Source organism: Rissa tridactyla, chromosome 2 (assembly GCF_028500815.1).
Source record: "Rissa tridactyla isolate bRisTri1 chromosome 2, bRisTri1.patW.cur.20221130, whole genome shotgun sequence".
Lineage (NCBI taxonomy): Eukaryota > Metazoa > Chordata > Aves > Charadriiformes > Laridae > Rissa > Rissa tridactyla.
The window spans coordinates 110,095,772-110,113,388 of record NC_071467.1 but is presented as its reverse complement, the minus strand read 5'-3'; the positions used below and the strand labels follow the sequence as shown (position 1 = coordinate 110,113,388).

At 45.5% G+C, this 17,617-nt stretch overlaps 1 protein-coding gene across 4 annotated transcripts in view; it reads right to left on the bottom strand.

The window, feature by feature from the left end:
* EGFR (epidermal growth factor receptor) overlaps positions 1-17,617 on the bottom strand; it is a 167,111-nt gene that overhangs the window by 48,208 nt on the left and 101,286 nt on the right. For all 4 annotated transcript variants that reach the window (XM_054189747.1, XM_054189748.1, XM_054189750.1 and 1 more), the window contains exon 2: positions 679-830. In XM_054189747.1, coding sequence (XP_054045722.1) covers positions 679-830 — 152 coding nt within the window. The remainder of the gene's footprint in view (positions 1-678; positions 831-17,617) is intronic.

Here is a 17,617-nt window from a genome sequence, read left to right as displayed (position 1 = left end):
GCGTTCCTCCTCATGCCGTGGCTGCGTTTTAACATCTGTCCCCTGTCCGTTCCCCTCTCTGCTTGCCATGGTTGCTCATGCGTTTGTGCACAAAACAAACGTTGAGATGGGAGTTGCCCGGGTGTCAACTGCAGAGGATTATCTTGAAGATCGCTTGAAGGGTCCACGTGGGAAGTTATCGCACAGGACCTGCCTGCCTTGCTCAGGGTGCGGGTGCCGCAAGCTGGAGAGGCACTCACCACCACGGCAGGGGAAGGGGTCACAGCTTGGAGGGCAGGGTAAGGGCCTCCGCACTTCGGAATCTGCCATCAGTGAGTCGCCACTCACTTGGCACTTTGCCCAACAGCACCACAAAGCCTGTTGCCCTCCGAGGAGCGAGGCAACGGTTAAGGATGTAATAATACACATAAATAAGAAGAAACCCATCTGCAGGGCAGCCAGCACAGGTTGGCAGATGCTTGAAAAGCTATTTCTCAAAGTACCTGATTTAGTACAGTAGGGTTGAGCGCATCCTGCAGCCTACAGGTACGCTGAGGCTGTGATCTGCAATTTCTCTGACACTAGCTAGCTATGGTTTTGGATCACTACAGAGTTTTATAGGTAGCCGATCCTTTGCACTTAAAAAAATACAGTAAGATTCCTCTAGCAGGGAAGGCCACATTGGCCAAGAACACTAACCTTCAGGAAAGAAAGGTCACGATTGTGCTCCACGTATGTAATCTCTAGGTTGCTGAGTACCACCTCGCAGTTGTTGTACATCCTCTGCAGGCTGGTGAAATGGTCTTCCACATGTCCCAGCTGGGTCAGCTTGTTATTTGTCCCTTGACAAACTGTGGAGGAAAGAAGAAAGCTCCATGAACGAAAGCAAGAGCAAGTAATTGTTGCCCACCTATAAGCACCACAATAAGTGAAGCGTCAGCACAAATTCATAAGAAACAAGACCGTTATCTTGCATGACCTTAATGGCAATACTGTAGGGAACATGTGATGTTTCCCAGGCACAGAGTTGTACCAGGTATCACCAAAGGCGATTTCCCTGAGGGGGTGGTGGGTCTCCTTGTAAGCTCAGGGGGAGGGAGCAGGGAGTTTTCTTCAGGACCCCTCAAGCTAAAAGTCAAGGTTTTAAGAGCAAACTGAACCTCCAGGGATCACACATCTCTTGCCACTCTGACATATTTGGGAGTATGATAGATTCATGAAATGTCCCGGCATATTCAGCTTTGGCACACAAATCCACCTAAGCCTGCTTTGCTGGTGGGGAAGGAAGCGATGCCACACAGAGCACCACTGAGATTACAAACATTTATGACGGCATGATGGAAAAATTAGCCCCCACCTGAAGTTCTATTACTCTGCTTTACCAAACCTAGAGGAAATGACAGACGTTATCACCACTATATTCGACTGCAGCGAAAGAGCAAAACGCAAATTGCTCTAAAGAAAAAAACACCACGCACAAGCCCCAGAAACTCTGTACTCATCCAGTCACTCCCTGAGCTATCCTTGCATAGCTAAAATTGAAACACCTCTGAGTTATGCTAATACAGAGGAAAGGAGAACGATACAGAAGGCAACGTGGCAAGAAACTTCTCAACACCTTCCAGGTGGAAAGTGTCAGCCCAACTTTGCTCTTCAGTGGGAGCAAAAGGTGGCCGTTACCTCATCGTCGCTATAATGCAACCCCAGCCTGACCTCATGGCTTCCCATAACACGCTGAAAGAATTGCATTCTTTTAACTTGCAGAAAATAGTAAGTTGAATGATACTTTTGTAGACCCATAATTCCTAGAAGGCCCAGTCACAAACTGGAACACCATTGTGTGGGGTGCTATAAAGCAAGTAACAAAGACTCTTGACAAAGCTGGAAATAAGTTTCGGAGCTAGACAACACCTGCTGAAGATTTACTGGACAACTGATGTTTTATTAGTAGGAAAAATAACTTAATAAGCAGTGATAAAAACATGCATCAATCGTCAAAACCATTTGCTGAACATATGTTACTTCTCAGTACAGTCATCACCATTAAGGAGCTACAGTGATAACAGATTAAATACTCTTTGTTCATGTTTAAAGCAAGGCTATTCACTCGAATTCCTCAGTTATTCCTCATTATACATCTAGATAAACATTGTGGTGTTTGGGATCAGAGTGGCAACTGCTGGTAAAAGGGGACAGTTCAACAGGGGCTGTGATTACACCATCTAAGTCGCTTGTTACTACATGAGCCTCAAGTGTAGAAAATGACCCTTTTTACATTTGCTTTGGACAGATGAGAAATTTCTAAGCAGGATTTTCTGTTCCAGTTTCAAACTTAAGCGTTCCAATGTGTTCATGCTTAAAATCGGCATTTGCCTTCTTCAGCCTGAAGTATGAGGACCACAAATTATCAACCAGAGTCACAGGAGGAGTCTTATTCTGTGGAGTGGTCGCATTTTGAAGGCAGAATGATAGAAATTTTGTCATATGCTGGCCTGCCCTGTAAAATGGGTTGCTGTTGGGGATGGGGGTGAAGAGACTTTGAACTGATTGGAAAAGTCAGAGTCCTCCCAGAGGTCATCTTGAATGTTAAGAAATGTTATCCTCCAACTGAGGAAAAACCCAGTAATAAAAGATTCTCAGGCGGTTCAAAACCTCAGCTCGGATGCTCAGTTTAGGCATCTTGGATCTGATCTCTAAAAAGGCATGATTTTGAAATGCTCTCAAACACAATGCAGGGGCAGGTGCAGTTTAGACTGCTCACAGAAATGAAGACATGCAAGTCAGCCTGTTATGGTCTTCAGGGTCCACAAATGGCCTGATGCTCTCACTGCATCTCCCGTGTTAACAGCAAACATCTGCCCTGGTACTCAAGACAGGCCCGATGCAAATGCTGCAGTGTTTATGCTACGTCTGAGCCGAAGGAAGGGTGGAAGGAGGCATCCTCCTGGCCACCCATGCCCGTGATTGACCCTACACAGCTTGGCACCAGTTGGATTGAGCAATAAACAGTCCAGCTCACGGACAAAGCCCTAGGAGAAACTGCACATTTGAATGTGCTTCCCTTGGGATCAGACAGGCGTCGGAGCTCTGCACTTGGCTCAGCCGTCTTGAGAAACACAGACTTTTTCACTGCTTACTAGGTCAAGGCTGATGCAGCAGATGGAGGGCATGGTTACTCTTGCGCTTCTCCCTCTCCCTCTCCCATGGGGCCACTCAGTGAACCATGCCAAAGAGTTGATCCAAGCTACAAATAATGCAGAACAATAAATAAATAAATGGACAGAGGGTATTTTTAGCTCAGGAAAGCTCACTGATTTATTTGGTTCACAGCGGTGCCCCATGAACCGCTGCATTGGAAATAGCTCTGAGGACAGCAAGGAGGCAGGGGCAAATAGTCAAGAGAAGGAGCTTGCCAGCTTGTGAGGCTGCAGAGGGAAACCCAGACATAACAATCTCTGAAGAGGCTTCAGGTTGGCCCTCCAGGACCTACTTTCTTCCCCTGTTCTGCGTGTAGAGAGCACTTTGATGGCTCTCTACCAAAGGCAGAGATAAGCCACAAACATGCAAACCCACTTGTCCCCCTCCATCAGGCTCATTACATCTTCTAGGCAGTAAACAGAAGATGTAGACGAGATGTTAGTTAAGATCTGGAGAGCAAAAGAAAATGGGTTCCTTCTGTTAAGATCTCAGCAGTATATGGCTAGCATCAGTCAGACCACCCTATAGAAGCTGATGCTTCGTGCACAATTTTTTGTTTGCTCAAAGAGACACGAGGCCAAATCCCTGTTTGCTGCAAAGAGATCTAAGTACATCCAAAAAGTGAACTTCATCACAGCAGTATTTACCAAATGAGAACCTGGGTCATACGCAGTATATGCTGAGCAAATAAAACCCAAATCAAGCAAAACAAGCGAAACCCCTGCAGCAGTATCACTGAACTCAGGCAAACGTGCTGAATAATTTTCCAACTAGAACATTTGGAAAGAAAAGAAAATGGCCTGCTTGCATCTGATGAATAATACCATTCCTGTAATTTCTTTGCTTATGAAAACAGTGTTCTGAAAAGATACATGCTATAATTATCTGTCTATAATCCTACAGTGTGAATGTCATTCTGGCCAGAGGCAAAAGCACGGGCAATGTGGTGCTCGCCTCGCTCCACAGAGTTTTAAGTGGGACGTGCATGCTTGAGTGGATGGATTATATTATGATTTAACCTCTACTGAGCTTGACCTATTTGCCTTCCAAAGGACAGATTTTGATGCCACATACATTCCTGATATACTTTTGTTTTGACGTGTAGCAAAGCCAGCGCTATCCAGGTTTAGGAGTCAGTGGTGGGAATGGATCCTTACATGGTACTGTTGGGGGCTACGGTAGTAAGCATCACATAATACATGTCCCACTTACACTTACACATGCAGCACATTTTAGCTACAAAGGAGAGTAAAGAAAAAAACAAGTTTCCCGATGAAAAATCAGGGTGAGAATGTCCCTGACCGGCAGAAAAGCTCAGATACAGAACTGAACTTCAGGGCGCAGGCTGACCCCGAAAAGACGAAAGCTTTGCTCTTATCTGTGATGTTAATATAACAAAAAAAACCAGCCAGTCTGGAAAGTTTTGACGCAGAGAGGATGTCCCAGGAGGCCGCCGCCTGCAACAGCGCGAGAGTGGAGCTGCCTGCTGGGAGCATGGGGCTCCTCCTGCCCCAGCCCGGGTGTCCCGCCGGACCCCCACGGCCCCAGCCACCACCCCTGCAATGTGGAGGCAACCCCACAGCCCCAGCTATCACCCCTGAGACGCAGAGGCGACCCAAAACGTCTGCAGAGCAACAGCATGGGATACCACTGCAAAGCATCTGATTTCTACGGGATGTTGCTCTTAGCACACATGCTGCGCTTCCGAAATGCCAAAGGCATGTTGATCTTGAATCGGTTACGCTATTACCTCAACAGACAGCCTAAAAAAAAAGGCAGAATATTGCTGAAATGAGCCAAAATGTGAGGTGCTGTCTGCATAAGACAGCAGCAATCAAAGAGCTGAAGAAAGAGGCACACGGAAACATGGAATTTTTCGAAGTTGGAAGGGACCTCCAGAGATGATCTAGTCCAACTCCCCTGCTAAAGCAGGATTGCCTAGAGCACATTACTCAGGACTGCATCCAGGCGGGTCTTGAAAGTCTCCAGAGAAGGGGACTCCACATCCCCCCTGGGCAGCCTGTTCCAGTGCTCCATCACCCCCACCGTAAAGAAGTTTTTTCTCATATTTCATCGGAACTTCCTATGTTCCAGCTTGTGCCCGCCACCCCTCGTCCTGTTCCTGGGAACCACTGAAAAGAGTCTGGCTCCATCCTCCTTAGACCCACCCTTTAGATACTTATAAACATTAATAAGGTCTCCCCTCAGCCTTCTCTTCTCCAGGCTAAAGAGTCCCAGCTCTCTCAGCCTTTCCTCATAAGGGAGATGCTCCAATCCCTCAATCATCTTTGTTGCCCTACGCTGGACTCTCTCCAGTAGTTCCCTGGCTCTCTTGAACCGGGGAGCCCAGAACCGGACACAGTATTCCAGTTGTGGCCTCACCAGTGCAGAGTAGAGGGGGAGAATGACCTCCCTTGACCTGCTGGCCACACTCTTCCCCATGCAGCCCAGAATTCCATTGTCCTTCTTGGCGACAAGGGCACATTGCTGGCTCATGGATAATTTACTGTCTACCAAGATCCCCAGATCCTTTTCTTCAGAGCTGCTTTCCAGCAGGTCCACCCCTAACCTATACTGGTGCCTGACATTCTTCCTCCCTGGGTGCAGGACCCTACACTTGTCCTTGTTGAACCTCATTAGGTCCTTCTCTGCCCAGCTCTCCAGCCTGTCCAGGTCACACTGGATGGCAGCACGGCCCTCTGGGGTGTCAGCCACTCCACCCAGTTTGGTATCATCAGCGAACTTGCTGAGCATACACACTGTACTGACAGATGCAAACTCACTGAATTTTAGTGCCTATGAAGTGCAAGGTTGGCTGCCCTGGGTACTAAAATCCTCTCTCTGCCCCCAGACATGCTTGCTCCCCTTCTCTGCCTCAAGCTTGGCCTTAAGGAAGTATTTCTAGGTGACGCAAAGAGGCTCACCCTCTGCAACCCTCTGCTCCTTGGCTTTTTTTTCTCTTGTGTGGCCCAAAGAAGTGGAGTGACTAAATGGCATTTTCGACGAGTGACGGTAGGGAGACAGAATGCATCCGTCCATCCGTAACGCTAAGCGACCTATTCTCCCCAATCCATACAAGCTCAGATTAAACAAAGTGGTCCCTGCAGCAATTGCCCTGATACAAGTGAAATCTGTTTTCATCTTTTCCCCAGAAAATCTGATTACTGAAGTCCCAATCCTGTCACGCATATTTGTCCCAGACTTGAGAAAAACCCTGGAGAATGCTTTGAAACTGAATTATCACCAATCCCCAAATCATCAGCTGTTTCTGTCTGTGCTTAGCCTCTGTTAGTCTCCCTGCAGCTCTGACAGACACATCAAAATAGTAACTCGCAAAGGCAATTTCAGAGACACGCAAGTCCATTTCCATGCTTCATATATCACTTATAACTCTATATGCCCTGGCATAATACATGTATATACTTTTTTCTGCATGTTTTCCAGCCATTATTGACAACAGCGCACAACTTGCAGACAAGAGATATTTGTTCAATCTGCCAGCACATTTATAAATATTCCTCTCTCCTCACTTACTGGCAGTAATTTCACTTTTGATTATTTTTTTTTTAGGTATTTCATGGAAGAGCGGTATCTTCCCAGGCACTTGGTTCAGATACAAAGCGGCCTCTGAAGGCCAGGGGAGATGGTGGCACTCGGTGTCCTACCATCAGCGCTGCCCACAACCAGTGCTGCCACTGACCTCCACCTAACGGGGGCACAGAAATTAGATGAAGATCCTTGTGTCATTCAAGAACAAATCTGTACGTCAGCCACAAGGACAGGTCCTGTATATCGGGTTTTATTTTTCACCGACCTCAAAGCATTCCCTTACAGCTATGGAATAGATCCACATAACCTACTGTGGAAACCAGAAAAGTGCAGCTAGTACTGTCAAATGATCAAAATAATGGCATTTAAGCTCACGAGGAAGTATTAGAGCACACAGGACATTTGTTGTCGTGACTAACCTAATTTCAGATAGAAAGAGAAAGAACCATCCAATGCCTTCCCTAAAGAAGACAGGGTATGAAATATCAGAGGTGGCAAAAAGAAAGCGACACTTCGTTACATGTGATTAACCATTTGAATAGAAACACTTCATACATTAACCGGTTCCTCGACACTAGAGAGAGATGTGATGGAGAAATTTCTGTATTACTGGGTTGAGTGTGCTTTACATACTGAGCAAGAATTTCAAGAGGGAGGAAAGTCCACACGATGCAAAAAGAAAACCAAATCTGCTGTGATGTGCTGTGGGGAGTTACGAAAGGGAAAGGAAAAGCTAGAAAACAGGTGAGGAGCACAAACAGTGCTCAGATGCGGGCAGATGTTTTCCCTCGAGAACAGTGGTTGCAAATGCATACAACGCCTAAAAAGACCCGTTTCAGCTTAATGACAGCAACATTCGAGCACTGGAAATGCTGCCACAGAAGATAATAATTTTTGCACATATTCAAATGCTATTATTTAAAACATCGTGAAAAATAGCCTCGCGTGGTTGTACTATGTCCCTCCGCAAACAGTGTAGTTTAGAGTAATGCAGTTACTGAGATTAATTCTGACTTTTAGACATACTGGGAAAAAAACAATGCCAGAGCTCTTCAAAATACTTAGCTGGAAACTGTAATTGCATAAGTGTCCCAAAACTAATGCCACAGTGGAGAAAAAGAATATGCCTTAAGGGAAAGCTTTCCCAGATGGTTTCTTATTTCTATTTACTCGATGAAAGCAACTTTTCCAGCTAAACCTAATTTTAAAGTTTCCCTTGCTCTGCTTAGGAGTGGAGACCTGCCCCCCGATGGCAAAAGTCAGGTCCTGAATTGCAAGGGATGGAGGCAGTGTGACAGCTGGATGGCCCGATTGCTGGTGAGTGTCTTTACCTGAAAGAATAAATAATTATAAACAAACCAACTTGCTCCTGAATGAAGACATCTCCGAAGTCAGAGCATTTCTGACAACAAGGGATTCAAGCTTTATTAATACCCTAGGGTGGTTTTTTTTCCTCCCCAATATCATTTAGAAATATTTCTATTTCTCTTCTCTGTTGCCATTATTTAATTCAGCATGTATCTTCATTAATCCTCCAGATTAAGGCCAGACCAGGATGTGCTGAAATCAATCTTTCCCCTGGCTTCAATGCGAACTGGGTGGGGGATTAAATTCTTCTCTCGTGGAAGCCGGTGTAAATTTGGAGCAACTACAATGACATGATGGGCTACCCCAGAATTTGAGCTTTCCCCTCTAAATGCCTTAGGGTGCAACTGTGGGAGGGATAGTGGTATTTTCCATTAAACACCAGCAGAATTGCAAAGAAATGGGAATTGTCGCCTTGCAATTTTCTACAGTTTGGGAAAAAGGTCGATTTCTAAAGGCAAGTAATAGATTGCAGTCTTTGGAGGTGCTGTTTCTAGTGGGGTACTGAAAAATAACCCAGGTTTAAATCCATTTTTTTCTGATGGCTTTGTCAGTGGTCTGTAAGAAGACATCAAATCACTGCTGAGGATGCCTGCAGATGACACAAACATTGCCGGGGTTTGAAACTATAAAGAGGTACAGGTGACATGCACAGACTGCTTTGCATAATTTAGGAGAATAAGCCCTCTGAACAACATTTATTTGAAATATAGCCAAAGGCAAGGTCTTACATCAAAGACCGCAGAACACGTACTAGACAGAAAATGGGGAGCTGGGATGCAATCGCCCTGAAAAGGACTCGGGGATCATAAGAGGTGACCAGCTCCTCGCTTGACGCAAGAGAAAGCGGCAGCTGCTGGGTGCCATCAGCAGGGAAATGCCGAGGAAGGGGAGGCAGGAGCTGGCATTAATCGCCGGAGGTGCCCCGGCATGCCCGAGAGCGGCGGCCTCTGCACTAGAGGGCTCCCCTCTCCCGGCAAAGCGGGTGCTGTGGGGCGCAGCTCCCGCTCCCAACAGCACCGGGATGCCCCACCCAGGCTTCGGCCCTTCTCCAAGCTGCATTTTAGCCCCATATCCCCACCACAAGGCCCATGGCTACTGCAGTATGACTTTGCCTTGAGTTTCGCAGGCTATTTAATGAGAGCGATGGCTGGAAAGTCAAGCTCCCCAAGATGTCCTCACCAGCAGCCGGGGTGCTGCTGCCAGGCTATTCCTCCCACTGGCAACCTTTGGGGAGGCTGCTATAACAGAAACCAAGAGCTTGCGTGGGGCTTTCTCTGTTGAGCTGTTGCTCAAAGTTAATGGACAGGTCTATCGCAAGTGCAGTCACCAATGAACTCAATTAATGAGCTGTTCCTATGATTTATTAGTGAGGAAAACCCAAGAATAACTTCGTATCTATCGACCGCTATGCAAATATATGCACACATATATACACAAATGATAACAGTTTCTAAATCTTATACACACCACAATAAATTTTGGACAGAAAACCACACAGGCACCCTCCCCCTATTTTTTAACCATCTTTATAGAAACCCGGGCCATAACTATGTTATTTGAAGTCAACATTGACTTTGAGGTCCCCCCCTCAAATTTTCTCCATCTGAGCCTGATGCAGCAGGGCAATGAGCTTGGCCCTACAGACCTATCAAGACCAGGATGGGCAAAGTGATGAGTTCATGTCATAGCTTGCTATTTTCAGGCTCGCAGTTCCCTACATACAGCAGAGTGACTGAAGGAGGATGATCTAAGGTGCAAAATGTGGCTGTTCAAGCCAAAACACCTGCTGCAGCTTAGACATTCAAGCAGTGTACAGCACAGGGCAACACCACCGAGTGCTATGGAGAGGAATGAGACTTCAGAAACCCCTGTGGAGGAAATCAGGTCAGTGGGAAAGGCAGAGTCGGTGGTCTACTGGCAACACCGGATGGAAGTATTGCCATCCCACTTAGCACCGGGTCGTCCAAGAGGAAGCATTGCCCACACCTGTGTTTCAGCACAGCAGTCTTTATGCTGCGTGAAACCCACATACTGACCAAAGTAAGTTTGTCTTGTACCGTGGAAGACAACCCCAAACAAGACCGTGCAAGCGACAAAGGACCCCCTGGCGTCAGTCCCAGTAGGCTCCATGCCCTCTGATGGTCTCCCCCAAGGGTGGGCCCACCAGGTGGCACAGCCTCTGGATAACAGCCCATGGCTGCAGCCCTCCCGCCCTCCAGCTTCACGCACCGGCACAGCTGCTACACCCGTCTCAAAAAAGCTGTATGCATCCACCAGGCAGAGCTCTGGAGGAGGAGAAGGGCCGTCACGCAGCCTCATCCACGCGAGGTTCAGGCCCTGGGAAACGGCTTGGAGAAACGCAATGGTTCTTGGCATCCATGGTGAATTTTGTATCCCTGCGTTGCTGCAAGTGGTGTAAAAAGCCTGTGCAGAGCGCAGCAGCAAGCGGCCGAGAGACCTCCGACAAGGGGTATGAGTCACCCAGCCTTTAATCTGGGGAGACATGTGTGGCAGGGGTGTGCCACCTCAAGATTTACACCGGGATATTTGGGAAAACAAGTGGATGGCAACAGATACGTGAGCTTGTGCTCTGTGATCTAAAAAAATTACATTCTTCATTGTTGTTTGTTCTGGCAACATCTACGGAGCAGCAGGATTTTATAGCACAATAAAAAGAAACTGAAGATGTGTGCCCATGAAAATGTGGGACCAGTTTCTAGTTACATCAGCACTAAATTGTTTAAAATTGTTTCAAAATGAGTTAATTTGAGAAACGAAATTTAAAAGCATTAAAATATGCTGTGAACATTTTACCACATGGGATTTCTTGAGGCACTGCAATTGCATATTTTCATTTGTGCCTTCCAATGAAAAGAAATCACATGTTTTTCTTTATTTATATTAAATCAAGTCTCATATTGAAGTAAGCCGTGGTGCTCGTACACGTACTTCTGAATCCCTTGAGGTGTAAATTCTGTGTGAGCACTCACACACTGACTCAAAAAGCGCAAGAGAAACCACTTACATCTGAAGACTAAAAGCGTGCTGTTACAAATGGAACACATTCTTATTTTTTTTACCAATAAATATGTATATGTACACATACACATATATAGGTACATGTACACATATGTATGTAGCTCTGCCAGGTGACTAGACTGACGTCTCTAGAGACTGCAGTATACCTGGAGAACTGCTGAAAACACAACAGCAAGCATGCAAGTTTTGCTCACTGCCTTGAACTACGCGTGCCCACCCCCACAATAACCAGCCCCGGCTACTTCTGTGCGCGGTTCTGCCCACTGAAGTCACGGCGAGCGTTACCGGCAACCACAGTGGGTGCTGCATCCAGCCTCTGGGCCCGTATGGCTGCATCACCCCAGGATGCTTCCTCCAAAGCTGGTCCATAGCAAGGAACTATAGCCAGTTCCAGCCTTGTACAGATTCAAGTTGGAAAGCTACAGAAAGAAGGATTTATACCCCCAAATTCCCCGGGAGACATCCTGCCCCTTAGGAATGAGACTGTCTTTGCGAGCGAGGCTAAAACAAGACACAAAAATGCACGCAGAACTAAGATAAACAATATTTGCTGCTTCAAACACTAAAGGTACTGTTAAGTTATCTGTACTAACGTAGCAAACGTCCTGTCAACTAACTACAAAGGACAAGTAAAAGCCGATAAAAAGCTTTAAAAGCTTGTCTCTAGCTTCACGGGAATGAATGCTATGGTTAACACTTCCATAGGGCTTCCAGCAGAAATTTGGATATTTGCACATGTTCACAAGCGAGCAAGTTAACACACGCTGCTGGGCTTGAAAAGCCTCCAATAATATTTAAGTTTAAAAGGAATAGCTGAGGAGCATATTAAATGTAAATGAGCTCTGGATCACCTTCTGATCTTTATTTAAGCCTTGAGTAAAACTCAATGGAAAGACTGCTATTGAAACCAATGGGATCTGAATCAAGCTCTTATTTCACTTAATTTAACTGTGTGAAATTCAATAAATGAGGTAAATAGATTTTCTACCGCCCTTTTTTCTGGAAGGAGGAGAACTACAATTACATTTTGAAAGCACAGCTAAAAAGCCACAAAGTGATTTAACAGCACCTGGGTAGGTTTTGAAGATGGAGCCCAATTTATCTTCAAAAGTCTGGGAAGAAAAAACACTGAATTTAGTCGTCGGTACTATAAATGTTGCATGTTACAGCAAGTGGAGTGCTTTTAGAGTCGGTCTTATTTAGCAATAGGGAACCTCAGCTGCTTGTAATGCCAGACTTTAGTTCTGAGAAGAAATGTAAACAAGTTTGAACATTTTAAAAGGTACTTGAAATGCACGATTACGGTACGTTACATGCTGTTCAAACTCTGTAAAAGCTGCCTCTCCATCTCTTGATTTGCACGCTTAACCTCTGCCATGCAACCTGAGCTGGAAGGCAGGCAGCCTTCCTCACGCTCTTCCACCCTCTCCAGCAAAGCAAGTGCTCCATCGCTCAGTACCAAGCCCAGGAATTCTGCAATCTGAACTCCCAAAATACGTTCCACTGGGTAAACCTCTGCTAACGCTCCCAGTCTTGTATCATCATAACACCCATTCGCACAGGTCCCAGAAAATGAGACAATGGGGTTTATCTTTTGATTGGTTATAGAATAGGGCCCACACACAGGTTTAACGTCTCTCTGACCTTGCCAAAACAACTCTTCAACTTCCTACTGCTTCCTTTTCTCCAGTTCTTTAAAAGAAACTTTTCTGCTTCTGCATAAAGCATTTGAGGCCCACGCATGCAACGGGCTGCACCAAAGCCTGTAAAGCAACTGTTACTGTGGCAGCCCTTTGGGGACCCCTTATTTATCTCTTGTCTTTGAAAACACTACTGAAAGAAACACATGGGTCAATGAAATTCTTTTCTGTCCTGAAAAGAATGAAAATACAGATTTGTCAAAAGCTGATAAATCATCCTGTACCAGTCTTCTGAGGTCAAATTAATATTTTGTATACTCTCAGAATTTGTGGCTGTTTAGTTTTGGGCAGTTTAAAATCATTACGAAGACGAATGCAGCTGCTACATTTGATTCTACAACTCCTTTGTGCCCAAAGTTTGAGGGACGGTACTGGTTTTGTCTTCATCGCGGATCTGTTCTAAGCAGCCAGGAAGGCAAAACGCCACGCCGCTTTCTCAAACACAAAACCCCCCTACATGCAAATACGAAAATTGAGAAGACGACATGCTGATAAGGATTTTAAAAAATCCACCCTTACATAAATGCCACAAACCTGCTTTAACGCATTCCACTCCCTGCAGAAAGAGCTGCCAGAAAGAAACTGCTCCATCAGTTCAGTGAAGAGGGGAATAAACATCCCCTTTTATACACAAAGCTGGTAACTCAGCTACAACCTAAGCTACAGCACAGAACGTAAAAATGTTATCTGTAGCAGACGGTTGGACTGCACTTATCTTTGCCAAAGATGTCTTGAGGGGGGGGAAAAAAAAGACACTTTTTACTAATGCAGCAGAATTCATGTAGAGACATGAAAGCCTGACTGTAAAACTGATCTCATTCACTCCTGCTCCCGTCTGCTCCTCCGTCCCTGCAATATTTCTTCTGCAAAAGATTGTGCTCGAGTATTTTGACGGGTGGAGGTTTTTTAGGAATATGCTGGGCTTCGGGGGTGGTGGGCTGGTGGGTCTTTTTTTTTTTTTCTGCTCTGACTAGAAATAATCAACTTTTGTCTTTTACTATATTACAGCATTTTGGAAACTTGCTGCTGCGCACAAGTTTGGGTCCCTCGGCAGCGAAGCCATTGCCTGCCAGTGGGCGAGGAGAGGGCGAGAGCGGGTGTGCAAGCCCTGCTGCACCCCCATCCTCGCCCTCCCTGCACCGACGGTGTGGCGGGGAGCAGCACAATGGCTCTTAGTCCCATTCTCCACGATGCAGGAGGGGGTGGGTTTTTTTGTTGTTTTCTGGAAGAAAATGGAGAGGAACAGAGCTGGGAACATCCCAGCGTAAAACTCCAGCACCGGAATTACTGCTGCGGGGCATCTCAGCGGTGTTGCAGGAGGATGGTCCTTGCTCACCTGCAAGTGCATACACTGCGTACGCCCATCACTCAAACACTGCTAGGATGCCTCATCGGTCTAAGAAACCCACCGCACTTTGTGTCCCCGGCATCTCCTTGCCTTCGATTTTTTGCTGTGACAAGTTTCTTTAGCAGGAGAATTAAAATCACATCCTGGCATATTTCTGGTACTCTGTGCGGAGGTGCCACGTTTTTCTCTAGCCCGTTCCTTATGTGGAAATTCAAAGAAAGAAAGACTTGGTGGAGTAGCACGCTGTGAAGAAATTAAAGGCAAGTGATGTTAAGATTTGAGATCCACCACTCCAAGAATTTGCATGCTTGAACTTTTAAGCTTTCAAAAACTTTTACTGAATACTAAAAATATCAGAAAAAAAATAATGATGCAGGGCAGGCACTTATGAACCTCAGTTGCAAAACATAAATAAATCACACTTAGTTTTCCACAACATGACATTAACTTCGGAAGGATCTGGCTTTGGCCTTTGCATCCCAGAAAGTTTCCAAAATTGCAAAACAGTCGCCTTCTGAGCAAATACGTACGTCACGCTGCCAACTCTCCCACTCCGTTGCGAAGCTGCTCCCCGTGTTAAGTAACTTCTGATAAGCTTTACTAAAACCAGAGCCACCTTATCGGGGAAAAATGACACCTAGCAAGTTTTTAAAGCCGTAGGTCTGTTTGGCAGCCTTTGATGCATTTGCCAGTCTCCCATCGCTATCTAACGCTTCACGGAGGAGCTGCAGCAGCTCTTGGGAGCCCAGTAAATCACCTAGCTGCAAGCGATGAAATGCTACCAGCTCCGGAGAACAGAGCAGCTTTGTGTTTTAGCAGCTTTGTGTTGCCCTCGTCTTCACATCCCACACACCCCCTCCCCAGCAAACTTGGAAAGAATTACCCGGCTTGAACAAATCAAGCTATTTCTTCCATAGGCTAGGAAATAAATTTTGCAGGGCTGAATGCGAGACATGGGATTGTATGGCCAGTCTCGGAAAAAATACAATCCTCTTCCCAAAACTAGAAATAAAGGTCTGCATTATAAAAATTTAAGTGGAGGTTTTCCATAGTAGGAATAGGAGTTCGGCACGCAAATTATACAGCGTGCAGTGGGAGGTAGCCATCAGAACAGGCTTTTGGAAATCCCTTCTTTGAGATGGATCAGTGCCGTTCAAGCAAGGATGGAAGTTCTGCGACTGAAAAGTAAAGTTTCCAAACCTACTATGCCTTCATGAAGGAACTTTCTGAAGGAACGAGAGCACAAAGTTTGCTCCAAACACCAAATTACTGTGTTGATATCAATGCGGCATTAGGGTATTTCACGAGCCTGTCTCATTCTAAAATTACTTCCCTTACTTGCAGTGGGCTGCAGTACCTTGAAGAAGGCTCCTCATTATGAAGCAGAATGCAACACAGCCTTAAAAATAAGAGCGGTAACATAAAAAAAAAAAAAAAAGAAAGATGGGCTTAGAAGAGACAGAAACCAGCTGCTGGTAGATGCATTACATCCTCACTCAGCTTACAGGCTCCCAAAAGGTTCTGGTACAGGAGTTGAGAAAACCCCTGAGAAAATCTAGCTTGTGATGTGAATATGTTATACAGCTACGGGATGTCTCTGCTGTCACCAGGTTTGCTTTTATGAGCCAGCCTCCGATACAAGGGGTTTGTGTTTTAGCTCTCGGATCTCATAACAAAAATTATTGAGTGCTTTCAGAGCTTTGCCAAAATAAGTTTCCATTAAATGTCTCAAAACAGTCTATGGAAAGTTTCTGCTATACTCTACTGATCTTTCCCAATAAATGGCAATACAATTTATCCTCGCGGGAAGAAGATCTGTCAGCGTGCATCTATTCCAGATAACGTGCTACTAACACAAGTCAAAAAAGAAAATGTGGGTCAAACAGTAACTCCAATGTGTTTTTTAGGGTGTCGCTCTTCTCTCTGCACGTTGTAGCCGACAGATGCACAGAGGAGTCCCACAACTCTTGCAACCGCACTTCACATGATGTGACTGCAGGACACCACATCATACACTGCAGGACATTGGGACACAGCAAAATTCTGGTTTTCTGAAAATTCAGGGTTGAGTTGGTGTTCTTAGGAGGCAGCAATCCTACCCAGAACTGTGGGGATGCTCACAAACACAGTCATACCCACTCCTAGTAACGCGTGTCTTCAAGCATGCAACATTGTCTGCTCTTCTTTTTCCATTTAATTGCCTTTATCTCAAAATTTGGCTTTCCATCAGCAAGGTAAAACACGGTTTACGCTTCGAGAATATAAAACTCATACGGTGGAAAATCTGCGTTGGCCTAGATCAGTGACCGTGTAAAGGTAATGTAGTTGAAGCTTTGATGGCAACACTGCTGCTTTTGAAACTTCTGCCTTACACCTTTCTTTTTGGTTTTAAGCTCTTTTTTAGACCCAAACCGGCTCTAAATGATCACACCCTACACCACACAACTGGAAATCTTTTCACCACGATCATTATGTAAAAACTGATGGAAAGGTAACAGGATTTCAAAAGCAGTGAATAAATATGCACATCTCTCAGAGCACTGGAAACCTATTTTTTGCCTGTATTTTAGTAGAGGGATGTTATTACGTCTCTGTGGTTATTACTGCAAAAGCGTATTCTCTCATTCATTCCAAGGCATCATTTAAAGTGCTCCCTCACCAGTGATTTTCAACCTGTGCTCTGCGTCTCCCTGGGAGTCCCTGGACTGTTTTGACGCCCGTGAAAGGTAAATAATGAAAAGCAGGCTTACATTTGCTAGACAGAGGTCTGTGCCACATCTCCCTTAGAAATACTGTAGGTACCTACATATTGAGCAAGGCTGGAAACCACTGGTATGCATAATCCCACTCCAAACATACTGTGAACTCCTTCAAAGCAATTCCTTCCACTGCCTTTCCCCCCACGCGCACACACATATATATATTACATATAATATTTTAAGTGGCCTCTTGAAGCCACTATAAGTCTACCTGAGGTATTTAAAAGTGAGACTAAACTTGCAATTTTTAGGCTTGGAAGACGAGTATGAACTCCCATGTCATAGACAAACAGAATACATACGCCTAATTATGATTAAAAATAGAAAGCGGATGTGAAGAATAAACAGCTTAGTTGCTAGAACCTCAGCTCTGCTCCTTTTAACCATCACAAGCCCCTGGCGTCCCTGCTCGCTGACCCCCATCAATACTCCCCGTGAAGGCACATGGCTGCAGTGCTGTCACTGACGCGCAGTGACAGTCCCACTCCCGCTGTGGCACCTCAACTCCCGTGGAGTTCACTTGGCTGCAAAGAAAGCGTGCTTTATTGTCAAAACGCCACTGCTAGGCACTTTATCTTCGCCAGATAGCACTGAATGCTCTTTATCCCGCTTTAATACACCTCTTGTTCCGGAAACACAGGCATGAGCAGATTGCAGAGGCAAGCTGAGACTTAAAT